This window comes from Triticum urartu, unplaced genomic scaffold (genome assembly GCF_003073215.2).
Source record: "Triticum urartu cultivar G1812 unplaced genomic scaffold, Tu2.1 TuUngrouped_contig_6643, whole genome shotgun sequence".
Lineage (NCBI taxonomy): Eukaryota > Viridiplantae > Streptophyta > Magnoliopsida > Poales > Poaceae > Triticum > Triticum urartu.
The window spans coordinates 22,124-34,825 of record NW_024117421.1 but is presented as its reverse complement, the minus strand read 5'-3'; the positions used below and the strand labels follow the sequence as shown (position 1 = coordinate 34,825).

Sequence of the window (12,702 nt, the reverse complement as noted above, 5' to 3'; positions counted from 1 at the left end):
GTTTTCCTAATTTTTACGAGGCTATTGCCCCAAAAGGCCAAAAACAACTCAAAGGCCGAAAACAAGAGACCAACTAGTTGGCGAGTGCTCCTAGGGGTGGGCTGTGAGCGTGCCACTTGACGCGCTCTTAGCCGCCGCCACTTGTCACATTCTGGGCGTTTTCTTCAGATTTTTTTATTTTTCCGCACCCATTTTTGGCTTTTAAAACGATTTTCTTTTTTTTTGATCTTTTGGTTTTTTATCGGTCTTCCTTAGCTTTTGGACCAAAAAATAATTAATTTTTTTTGTGCAAGAGGCAAATTTTTGCTTTAGCGAGAGGCCCGGCTATGCCTCTCGGAAACGAAAAAAACGCGTTATTTATTTATTTTTTCTTCCGTGAGAGGCACGGCCATGCCTCTCAGAAACGGAAAAAAACACGTTTTTTATTTATTTTTTCCCACAAGAGGCATGGGCTTGCTTCCGCAAGAGGCATGGGCATGCCTCTCGAAAACGGAAAAAGAATTTTTTTTGTTTTTTTTCCTTTCACGAGAGGCACGTTTTGCTTCCGCGAGAGGCACGGCCGTGCCTCTCGAAAATGAAAAAAAAACATTTTCTTTTTTTTCACGAGAGGCACATTTTTGCTTTCACGAGAGGCACGGTCATGCTTCTTTTTCTTTCAGGAGAGGCATGATTTTGCTTCCACGAGAAGCACGGTCGTGCCTCTTTCAAAAAGGAAAAAAAAAGTGCTCCCGGTTCAGATTTTCTGTCCGGTTCTTATCGTTTTTTTTTGTGTAAAAGAAGTTCGTCAAAACCTATCAACATGGGATCTAATTTTAAAGATCTCGACGTGAGAAATCCAATGGTGAAAACGGTTCAAGATTTGAAAGCACGATTTAAGAGATAAAACGTTTTGAATAAACGGATGAATGGAAAAAAAAGGAAAACTCACAGGTTGCGGCAAGTGGCGCGCATGCAGTGCGTCACTTGTCGCAACCTGAGGAGGTGGAAGTGATCTTTGAAAGGAGTACCCCTTAATTAGTGATTTCGCAAAAATAACCAAAGGTCAAAAAAGCACATGGGCCAGCCTACACACGTGTTGTGTCGGCCTGCCCATTTCAGTTAATGTGGCGTGCCAGGCCCGTTTACGGCTGTGCTGGGCCGGGCCTGCAACCACGCCCCAGGCCAACCGAAAAAACCGAGGTGCGTTGGATCTCTCTTCGACTTGCCTCATTCCATGGCCATGTACATAGTTCGAATGCCCCCCTCTGAATATCACTGATAATGCGGCACATGCTTTAATGAGTTCCTGCGAGTTAGTAATTCATTTATTCATGTATAGTACTGTATAAGATACTGTAGTACTCAACCATCGATACCGTGCTCAGGGATTTCTATACAGACATATGCGAACCCTGCTCACTGAAGCTAGTAAGCAACTAGGCTTATCTGACGCCCCATAACACTGAACCTCAGATTCGCATCATTATTGAGTAACATATCTGCCAGGATTCAGAAGAATCAGGCTTTACTCTTTAGACAGAGGAGTGAATCCGTGCTTAACAGCTGCCGACCAGACCTTCTCGATGTCCATCATATCATCTCCGCACTCGTGCATGTCCCAACCTTCTAGTGCATGTACCATTCCAGCAACGCGCCATGCGCTCATCACCCTTCTTGGAAGCCAATTCTGTTCATAAAAAGGGAGTAGAAGCACATGTCAGTGTCAATCACATTATCTGTTTCAGTCTTGGATAGGGAGTTGCGTATGTCAAAAGATCCTATTTCGCCTTTCTCAAAATTACAGAACAACGTAATGAGAACATTTCATTAATACCTCACAGGTGTGGACATTCTGCATTGCCTCTGGGATCTTCATTGCAGGGTTGCTCAAGTAAGTGCAATCCTTGCGTATCTTTTTAAGGGGAAACTGTGATGTAGGAATAAAAGTTGCTCCTTTTGGTGCCCCCATTTGTTGCTTATCATCTATGATATCTCCTATCCAGATCTGTAGCAGTGAAGAAGTAGTCATTGAGTATATTGCTTTTCAGAGTGTTTGTTCCTATTTTGCTAGCTACATAGATTTAGAGTGTAATTTCTTGTCATTTGCTGGTAGATGATACTACAGCATAATGTGTGCTACACTGCTACTGTTTTCCGCCAAAAAAAATTGGGTGAATTAGTTCGACAAGGTTTATAGAAGCATTCACAGTCAGGTCTAATATCTCTACTAGTTATACCCCCACTTATGATATATCCACTCTAGGAAGCTTCTTGACGATTTTCATCCCTTTCCCCGGATAACTTTTACCTGTGGTGTTTCATCACTGGAGAATTTCAGATAGGCAATACTGGTATCTGGAAGTCGCAACTTGAGCATGTCATATTCCTTCTTTTGATTCATGATTACCTACACAAAATTGCATATAGAGTGAGATCAATTCATACAAAAAGTGAGCTGCTAAACGAAATCAACAAAAATAGCAGGCTGATAGGTACCTGGACACCTCTTTCGCATAATGCTGTAGCTATTGCTTGTTCTACCTTAGAACTGCCTCCACAGAGAAAAACTCGCTTTGTATCTGAAGGAATGCTCTTGAGAACAACTGCTGTTGCTAAGCCACTTCCATCAACAAGTCGAACTCCTAATTTTGAATATTTATGTGTAAATAGTTCACCACTTCCATTGAGTTGTTTTGCCTGGAGCCAAGAATACGAGGTTTAATATCTTTGTGCTGACCATTTGTGTGAAATTAGAATGTGTTTGACTTTTTGCAACATGTCACTTAACATGCATCAGAAGCTAGTGTCATGTGGAAGCAAGTACAAAGAGGGAGTTGCGCAAGAAAAGTTCGGTCATCATGCCTGATTTAAGAGTCCAAGACTGAGCACTTTGACCCCTCTTCCATCCGCATCTAATATTGCCATCTCAATTAACTTGTTGATGGATTCCCTCTCCCTAATCAGGCCATACTGCACATGGAGAAAATCCTATCAATTTGCAACTATTAAGCCATAAGATTCATACAACGCGGAAAACCAATTACTTGGAAGTTGTATCTTGGTATCACCCATGTTTGCATCTTGAACTTCTTCAGTTTGAGACTTTCGACGACAAATGCAGCGGATCCATAAACCCATGCCAGTACCATTGACAGCCATGCCATTGGCCATATCATCCACATATACCATACAGGGTTATCTGAGGGTTTAGAGGCTATAGAGGCAATCCCAACCCTTAGATGATAAGTTGATTGCAAGGTGGTCATATGCGTCAAGTGAACAACATCTGGTGTTTCCTCTTTTCCAATCAGTGTTCTCTCATACAGCTCGTCAGTTGACTTGTCCATGGTGTTGTATATGTAGTCATAGAACGGCATAAACAATGAGTAGTTTGTACGAAACTGTGTATGATGGAGAGAATGATACCTGTGGAGATGTGAAAAATACCTTTGAATAATTAGGTTTGTAGTTTTATGAAGCTATGACTAACCATTTTAACTTTTTGTGCATTGTTTGTAGAATCGACCGGTAAATTTTGTTAAGAATATAAGGGACCCAAATTCTATCACCTAATTGCATGTTAACATGATTGTAAGGTTGAGCTTAAAATGTTTGTACTTACGATGGAGTATACATGAGATACTTTAGAGGAGGGAAAACTTGGAAGATCCACTTTGGGAGCATCTCAAAATTGCAGTGTCCCATATTATTCATGAAGTCGATGTAAGCCAGGTATAGGACAATGCCCAGGATAGAACCATATCCCATAAAAATTGGTATCAGCATGGGGATCGAGAATAAGAGGAAGTAAGCTAAGATTTCAGCAAATGGATGAACGACAGCTGCCAATCATATGGTAAAATTTCATTAGGTTAAAAGAGAGTTGTGCATTAGCTTCATAAATACCACATCAACAAGCTTTCTGCAAAACAGAACACTAATTGTTAACGTAGCAAGCACTTGGCGATTCATTAAGCAATAGAACATGTAGAGAAATCTGAACTGGATTTTTTTTTTGGAAAGACCAAGATGGTAACACCTTATTTCCGAACAATATTTTTAGTCTCAGAATGTTGTCCATGAGACTTCTATGTTTTTCTTTGGACATATCTATGCTTTGAATTCCTTATGCTCCTGGAATCAGAATGGATATTGTAACATGTGCAGATGCTTTCAGATGTCACTTATCTTAAAAAAATAGTGGTTTTGTCAGTTTTTATATCACAAATTGGCCAAATTGTTTGCTATGCATAATCTAGACACTTGTGAACTTAATGCCACTAGTGATGAAATGCTTTTTTGTGTGTGGTCCACTGTTTGTTCTTAAAGATGGTGGAACTATTCATCATCATGTTAACCCTCTATTCTGAATGCTACTACTTACAGGTTATGGGCTCTGTGACGATGGAGGCATGGTGGTGTGAGTGGTAGCGAGAGTAGAGGAAATGGTGGTGCAGCGCCCTGTGGAACCAGTAGTAGAGAAACTCAACAGGTCCTATGTGAAGCAACGCCATGATGATGGCTCCCTTTGTTTCCCACATTGGCATGAATCTGGCACTCGGTATGGCTGCATAACCCAAGTAGAAGAACAGCCCAGAGAGGATGATCTGGTCATCCCTGTACAGAGTGGTAAGGACAACTTAGCATTACACACAGATAGCATATTTTAGCATTCGATTGTGATGGACCATTGTATTTCAGGTATGTGCCAGTTAATTTGAGTGTGATAGAAGTGAATAGCAGGATGTGCGCATATATGACTTACCAGGATCTCTCCCGGTCCACCTGCTCGAATTCAAGACCGCGGTCAACGATGATGTGCTTCCTGCGTGCGGTTTGGTGGCGAGACAAGCTGATCCAGATCTGGTTGTGGATCATCCTCAGAAGCAGAGCTGGTAGCATGGCGGCGTATGCTGTATCCATGTCTCCCCACCCACTGGTGACCACCCTGTGCGCAGTGTGCAATGCCGCAGGTGCGAAGACCAGGTACTGCTTGCAGTGCATGGTTAGAGTATCATGTGACATTGAGGGATGGGAATTAATCAGCGGTGTATAGCAGGTGGTAATCAGATCTTTGATTGTTCGGAAGCTATTGCCGTGGCTTCAAGCTTGAAAACTTCTACGTTTTGAAGAGAAAAGGAGGTTTGTGTATGTCCATTTAGTTGGTTATTATGTACGTGAACTACGTGAAAAGTAAAGCTATTGTCGGTGGTTCATATTAGGATCACAAGGCCAATGAATGCAAACGGTTCAAGGTTTCATGAGAATGGCATGAGCTGCCCAGCAATACATCTTTATGATTTGATTGCTGCTATCAGGGATTTTACCGGTGCCTATGTTATCATACTCTGGTCGCTATCCACCGTGCAAGAAGCATGCAAAGGAATTTGTCAAAGGTCCCCTTCCTCTCTATCTTTCTTGTGTGTGTTTTTAAATGAGTCAGAGCATAATAGAATGGTAATATAGTTTACTTCCATCGTTCTTCTTGAAGCAGTTTTTCTGGATAATGTGAAAAACTGAAAAGTACTCAGGGAATCAGCAACATGGGACTGGAACGCTTATGCTAGAATATACTATTTACAATTCAAAATACAGGGTAGTTTTATTTAATTGATAACAGAATAGTCTTGAGTGTTCACTGCGACATGCAACTTTTACTGCAATTCCTGTTCCACTTGGCTTCAGTACTGGGACATTATGGTGCGTATAAAACTTTATTTTAATGCATACTTTTTGAAGGAAATATATAAATATATGAATGACCTCATTGAAGTAGTTAGTTTATTTTTTGGTCGCTCAATCATACGATGTTCCTAAATTTGTGAACATGAATTTAGCTAGATAAAATAAAACATTATGTCCTACTTTTCTGAACCAAAAACAAATATCAGAGAGGAACTCCAAACAGACAGTAGCACGTAAAGTGCAGACAAGATGTGACATACCTTGAAGCTGCCCATCCAGTGCCATGGCCATTGGGTCAAAGGGCCCGGCTGTGCTGCCATGGTAATGGATGCACGACCACTTTCCTCTCTTCCAAGGTAAGCAGCTCCCTCAGCAAGCAAGCTCTGCTACGAACTTCAAGCTCCGGTTGCATTTTTATATGCATGGACGGTTGTACAATATGTTCTTGCAATATTGTGTAAATAAGTCATTTTTTTCATGCGCCCATGCATGTTTCCGTTCCCATTACCAGTCTTTATTTCTTCACAGTATCTACTTCCCCAACTGTATTTTTCTGTGGCTTGCCTTGGAAGGTACATTCTAGGCAGAAATACTCAAATCCAAATCATGAAACATGCTTTTTTAGTGCGTCCGATCACACAAAACATGCTGTTGCTTGCTATTGGCATTTGTGTTACTTTGGCTCCTGTCTCCTATTCTTCTTATATTGCCTTCTTGGGCTTCATTTTGGAATTTGGGATGTGGGTCCTTTGTCATTCATGCGATTCACGCTTTCTGATTATGAATTTTATCTTTCTGGTCAATTCAAGAGAGACTAAACGTAAATGATAGAAAAAAACAGAAACATGAAATGATGTAGTCAGGTGGGAACAAAATGATACTCCCTCCGTTCCTAAATATAAGTCTTTGTAGGAATTTCACTATGAACCACGTACGGATGTATATAGATGCATTTTAGAGTGTAGATCCATTCATTTTGCTCACTATGTGGTCCATAATGAAATTCCTACAAAGACTTATATTTAGGAACGGAGGGAGTAATTAATAAACATGCGCGTGTGACATGAGCTGCAATTTGTGTAAGCAAGTTAGTCAAGTCAAACTGTGAATGTACAGAAACTTATTTACTACTTCCTCCGTTCCACAATATAAGGCGTATTGTTTTCCGTGTAAGTCAGCCATTAGAATATCGGGCTTGCTAAAACTCAGTCGATTGAGATTTAACAGTCGATCTTGCAACATTTTGTCCCAACGTTTGCAACTTTTTTCCCTATCAGTTGCAGCATCCGTCTTGTTGTTTGTAGCATGTTGTCGCTCATCGATTGTAGCACATCGTTTCACCGGTTGTAACATCCGTCATTGACGGTTGTAGCATTTTAGTCACACCTGTTGCATCATCAGTTGCCGTTGTTTGCAAAACCGTCGCAACTCTTTTCATCATCATTTGTAGCATCAAGCCATGCCGCTTGCAGCAAAAACAACTACACTGACGTCACTCGACTGAGACTTCGTTAAGTCTCAATCGACTGAGTTCTAGACAGACCCTTAGAATATTTGACCAAGATTATAGAATAAAATAACAGCATCTGTAATACCTATTAGATAAAATATGAAACTACTTTTCATGATGGATCAAATGATATAAATTTTGTATCGTGAATATTAATATATTTTTCTATAAACTCGGTCAAACATGCCCTCGTTCAGCCTTATATAAAGGAACGGAGGGAGTACTATACTTGATAAAATAAGGACCCTCTTAGCTGGCGAACGTTCGCTGGGAAGGATGGCAATTGCGAACGATTTCGATGGCAATTTTAGTTGTAGGGGGTGGCAATTTCTTCAGACTAGCATGTCAATTTCTTCTTAGAGAAGGCAATTTTTCCCCAAAACTGCCATCATTTGATCTCGATCAAACGGCTGCGAGGGCGTTTGCTGGGAGTTCCTTCCCAACGAACGTTCGCCAGTTAGCATTACCGTAAAATTAAGGACAGACCGCCAAATCTTAAAGATCAATCACTTCTAGGATAATTTACAAGTCAATGTTAGCCGTGTTCAATAGAATGTCCAAGGAAGCATGGGCTGCACTGAATTTCGACCGCAAATGGGTATTGGCACGTTCTTGCTTAGCATGTGAGTCTAGTAAATGATTCTCCACAGACTGTTTAGTCTTTGACATAGGAGCTGATGATATCTCGGCCACCAGCGGGCCATATGCCGCCACCTTGAGGTGTGGATCAACACCAGGAACCCCACTCCGCAGACATATCCTCCATCTCTCGCCACCTGCTGTAAGCTAGGATGATGGCACATCAAAGGCTCAAAGCTGGTGGTGACCGAGGTGCCCAGGCCTCCGGCAAGGTGCCCACCAGCACTAGCATTTGCATCACAATAGTGGGTTTGTGCACATAGAACGGATTTCTAGATAGAGAGAAATAGAAAGAGGGTAAAAGGGAGAAGAAAGGAGAAGATATGGGGTACAAGAAAGCTGTCAGATGGGGTCCACTCGTAGCTCAGCACAGTGTCCACGTAATCATGCCATGTAGGTTCTGACGTGCCAGTCCAGCATGTCAGTTCCACTGTCAAAATCCTCGGTGTTATTTGTTATGGTGTGTTCCAAACTTGAAAATTTTACGAAAAGTGCCGGTTATGTGACATAGGTGCCCTCAACATGATGGTTTTGTTTCTAGTTTATACCCTCTAAAAGACTCCTTTCTCATCTGCTGTAGAAGAAAACTCCTTTCAGGTCTCAAATAAGAAGTTTCCTTCATGCTTCGATGGGCGGCGCCTAGAGCGAGGGTGTGCATTCAGAGCGACTGGCTGTAGGTTCACCTATCCCTCATCCTCGCTCTTGCCTCATATCGCTGGTCTACCCATGCGTCCGTGTTATTTACAAAGATTGTGCACACACCATCTAGTTAGGGCACCAAACCACTGCCATGTGCCCCTTTCTATAAATGTAGAGGAACCACAAAGGCTGAGAAAACCTGAAGTCACTGGACCTCTCTCCAGCTTACGTCATTCCTACACTGCTTGATTTTATCTCTGAAGATCACGATAGTCTGATGATTGCTTTGATAATTTTCTACAAGTTGATTACTCATACATACAGTATATACCTATGAGTAGTATGGATATCACACTTATGGCTTTCTATCTAGATATATGCGGACCCTGCTCGATGAAGCTAGCAAGCTGATAAGCATATCTGACACTCCTTATTCTTTTAACACTGAATCTTAACTTTGCATCATTGCCGAGTAACATTTCTGCCAGGATTCAGAAGAATCAAGCCTTTGACAGAGGAATGAATCCATGCCTAATAGCTGCCGACCAAACCTTTTCGATGTCCATCATATCATCTCCGCACTCATGCATGTTCCAACCTTCCTGAGCATGTATTATCGCGGCAATGCGCCATGCGCTCATCACCCTTCTTGGAAGCCAATTCTGTTCACATGGCGAGTAGCAACACATGTCAGTGTGGATCACACTATCTAGGCCTATTCAAATGTTAGGTAAGCAGTTTGTGTACATTAAATAGTCGTATTTTGCTTAGCTCAAAATTTACTCAAACAGGTAATGATAACATATTGTCAGTACCTCACAGGTGTGAACGTTCTGCATTGTCTCCGGGATCTTCATTGCTGGGCTACCCAGGTAGGTGCAATCCTTGCGTGTCTTCTTAAGGGGAAACTGTGATGTAGGAATAAATATTGTTCCACTTGGTGCCCTCCGTTGTTGCTTATCGTCTATGATATCTCCTATCCAGATCTGTTGTAGTGAAGGAGTAATCATGAATACTCTGCTTATCGTTGCTCCTTTAGTTATTTCTTATCTTTACTATGCTAGTTACATTGGTCTTCCGAGTAATTTCTTATCATTTGTTGGTGGGTGATATAGCAATACTATGTTAACAACCAAAATTATGTGAATAATTCACCACTTCCATTTGGGGTTCCGATCCCTGTTTCCAGATAACTTTTACCTGGGGTATTTCATCACTGGAGAATTTCAGATAGCCAGTGCTGCTCTCTGGAACTCGCAACTTGAGCATGTCATATTCCTTCTTTTGGTTCATGATTACCTACACACAAAATTGAGTGTTGCAATATTTGGAGTACAATTAGAGCCAATATTTTTAATGGACATAATATGAGCTAACAAATGAATTCAAGAAAAGAGCAGCCGGATGGGTACCTGGACACCTCTCTCACATAAAGCTGTAGCTGTGGCGTGGGCTACCTTAGAACTGCTTCCACAAAGAAAAACCTGCTTTGTATCTAAAGGGATGCTCTTGAGCACCACTGCAGTTGCTAAGCCACTTCCATCAACAAGTCGAACTCTTAATTTTGGATATTTTTTTGTAAATAATTCACCACCTCCATTGAGTTGTTTTGCCTGTACCAGCAACAAGGGATTAACTCTTTTCCCTGCCCAGTTTGTGTGTGTGCTGTGCACTAAACTTTGGCAACACTTTTGTTAAAATACCCTATTAATCCATATACTAGTTAGAAGTAATCAAAAGGTTGTCCCTACATCCGTTTTGCCAATGTGTGTGAATATGTTCTAATCAGATCAGAAGTTAAGTGCCATGTGAAAGCAAGTACAGATAGGGAATTATGTGAGAAAAGTATGGCCGTCATGCCTGATTTAACAGTCCTAGACTGAGCACTCTGACCCCTCTTCCATCAGCATCTAGTATTGCCTTCTCAATTAAGCCGTTGATGGATTCTCTCTCCCAAATCAAGCCATACTGGACAGGAATAAGATGTTAGCAGCCTGCGAAACTGTTAAACCATATGACTCACACAGAACCAAAAACCCATTACATGGAAGTTGTATCTTGGTATTGCCCATGTTTGCATCTTGAACTTCTTCAGTGTGTGATTTTCAACGACAAACGCAGAAGATCCATAAACCCATGCCAGTACCATTGACAGCCATGCCACTGGCCATATCATCCACATATACCATACAGGGCTTTCCGATGGTCTGGAGGCTATAGAGGCAATCCCAACCCTAAGATGATAAGTCGATCGCAAGTTGGTCATATGCGTCAAGTGGACAAGATCTGGTGTTTCTTCTGTTCCTTTCAGTGCTCTCTCATACAGCTCGTCAGTTGAGTTGTCCATGGTGTTGTATATGTAGTCATAGAACGGCATGAACAACGAGTAGTTTGTACGAAACTGTGTATGATGTAGAGAATGAAACCTGTGAAAATGTTGGACAAAATAACGGTAAATAATTTTGTCCGTGGTTCTATGAAGCTATGGCTAACCATTTTGACTTCTTGTGCATAGAATCCACTAGTCAGCTTTGAGTAAGAATTCATTAGCCCAAGTCTCATCATCTGGACGAGATGGTAAGTTTTGCTGTGAAGATATTACACTTACGAGGGAGTGTACATGAGGTACTTGAGAGCAGGGAAGACATGGAAGACGCGCTTTGGCACCAGCTCAAAATTGCAGTGCCCCATATTGTTCATGAAGTCGATGTACGTGATGTACAAGACAACAGCCAGGACAGAACCACACCCCATAAAAATTGGTGTCATCATGGGGATCGAAAATAGCAGGAAATAAACCACGTGTTCAGCAAATGGATGGATGACAGCTGCCAATTATAAGGTAAAGTTTGTGTTAGAATTCAAGACAGAAACACTAAAAAAAAATTTAAAGAAGAAACACTAATTGTGAACATAACAAGCTTTAGAGTTTTTTTTTCTCAAGCACACATCAAAGAGCATGTCGTTTGTATTAGAAGAAGTACGCCCGAGAAGGCGCAAAAGACTTGCACGCGCCTTTTTTCGGATGTAAATATGTCCCGGTTCATATGTGATCATTCTTTTTTCTTATGCAAAGCTCTTGGATTCCTTGAGCAGTGCCACTAAGGTAATGAAACTGGTTTTTGTGGGATCCACTGTTTGTGCTTAAGTTACTCTGAATGCTATTACTTACAGGTTATGGGCTCTGTGACGATGGAGGCGTGGTGGTGTGAGTGGTAGCGAGAGTAGAGGAAATGGTGGTGCAGCGCCCTGTGGAACCAGTAGTACAGGAACTCGACAGGTCCTATGTGAAGCAAGGCGGTGATGATGGCTCCGTCTGTTCTCCACACCGGCATGCGACTGACATTCGGGACGGCTGCGTAGGCCAGGTAGAAGAACAGCCCATTGAAGATGATCTGGTCATCCCTGTACAGAACGGCAAGGATTACTTGTCATTACAAGATATCTGCACATGTGTGATTATGGTGGAGACTTACCAGGAACTCTCCCGGTCCACCTGGTCGAATTCAAGTCCACGGTCGACGATGATGTGCTTCCTGCGTGCGGTCTGGTGGCGAGACAAGCTGATCCAGATTTGGTTATGGATCATCCTCAGAAGCAGAGCTGGTAACATGGCGGCGTATGCCAGGCTCATGTCCCCCCACCCCTTGGTGACCACCCTGTGCGCAGTGTGCAACGCCGCAGGCGCCAAGACCAGGTACTGTGTGCATGGATAGGGCATCAGGTTAAGAACGTAAGTACTGATGGATAGGAATAATATGAGTTGAACACAAATGAAGTTCTGTTGCTTCTTCATTAAGGTCGTGTCATTGGCTTAATTTCTGAACCCAGAACGAACACCAGAAAGGAACACATGAAAAGCTAACAAGATATCATACCTTGAAGCTTCCCATCCACTGCCATGGCCATTCAGTCAAAGGGCCCGGCCGTGTTGCCATGGAGATGGATGGACGATGCCCTTCCCCACTTCCAAGTGTAAGCAGCTCCCTCAGCGCTCTGCCAAGTGCTTTGAGCACTGGTTGCAGTTTTATATGCAAGGACGAATTGATATCACAGAGAACACCCCATAGGTATGGATGTCTTCTGGAGAGACCTTGAGACCTTTTTTTTTGTAAATCTCTTCTTAGAGAAAATGATGAGGAAATTAACTACAAAAGTTACAAAGTAGATTTTAATGTCCATAGGTTGGTATTCATTCAATTTTATTACCTACATATAACATTTAGTTTAGTCTGAGAACGAGCAAGCAA

General features: G+C 42.0%; 2 protein-coding genes across 2 annotated transcripts; both read right to left on the bottom strand.

Annotated features, from left to right (window-relative positions):
• Positions 1–1,285: 1,285 nt before the first annotated feature.
• LOC125530900 (very-long-chain aldehyde decarbonylase GL1-7-like) lies at positions 1,286–6,211 on the bottom strand. The gene is made up of 10 exons (XM_048695318.1): positions 5,925–6,211; positions 4,745–4,968; positions 4,364–4,596; positions 3,602–3,821; positions 3,024–3,405; positions 2,842–2,949; positions 2,476–2,676; positions 2,288–2,386; positions 1,814–1,984; positions 1,286–1,666 (listed from the first exon to the last, which is right to left on the bottom strand). The coding sequence occupies exons 1-10, from the start codon at positions 5,982–5,984 to the stop codon at positions 1,505–1,507; spliced, it is 1,860 nt and encodes a 619-aa protein (XP_048551275.1). The 5' UTR covers positions 5,985–6,211; the 3' UTR covers positions 1,286–1,504.
• A 2,513-nt stretch (positions 6,212–8,724) lies between these two features.
• Positions 8,725–12,440, bottom strand: LOC125530897 (very-long-chain aldehyde decarbonylase GL1-7-like). The gene is made up of 10 exons (XM_048695314.1): positions 12,331–12,440; positions 11,929–12,152; positions 11,625–11,857; positions 11,061–11,280; positions 10,497–10,878; positions 10,313–10,420; positions 9,865–10,065; positions 9,653–9,751; positions 9,268–9,438; positions 8,725–9,114 (listed from the first exon to the last, which is right to left on the bottom strand). The coding sequence occupies exons 1-10, from the start codon at positions 12,388–12,390 to the stop codon at positions 8,953–8,955; spliced, it is 1,860 nt and encodes a 619-aa protein (XP_048551271.1). The 5' UTR covers positions 12,391–12,440; the 3' UTR covers positions 8,725–8,952.
• Between the last annotated feature and the right edge of the window lie 262 nt (positions 12,441–12,702).

What these genes read in the sequence shown, in the direction of transcription:
- LOC125530900 (XM_048695318.1), bottom strand. Translation starts at nt 5,984, where the DNA reads ATGGCAGCACAGCCGGGCCCTTTGACCCAATGGCCATGGCACTGGATG. An exon ending in TATGCGAAAGAGGTGTCCAG is followed by an intron (nt 2,387 to 2,475) that starts GTACCTATCAGC and finishes AATTTTGTGTAG; the next exon opens with GTAATCATGAATCAAAAGAA. An exon ending in AGAATGTCCACACCTGTGAG is followed by an intron (nt 1,667 to 1,813) that starts GTATTAATGAAA and finishes TTTTATGAACAG; the next exon opens with AATTGGCTTCCAAGAAGGGT.
- LOC125530897 (XM_048695314.1), bottom strand. Translation starts at nt 12,390, where the DNA reads ATGGCAACACGGCCGGGCCCTTTGACTGAATGGCCATGGCAGTGGATG. An exon ending in AGTGGATGGGAAGCTTCAAG is followed by an intron (nt 12,153 to 12,330) that starts GTATGATATCTT and finishes CCATGCACACAG; the next exon opens with TACCTGGTCTTGGCGCCTGC. An exon ending in TACCAAGATACAACTTCCAT is followed by an intron (nt 10,421 to 10,496) that starts GTAATGGGTTTT and finishes ATTCCTGTCCAG; the next exon opens with TATGGCTTGATTTGGGAGAG.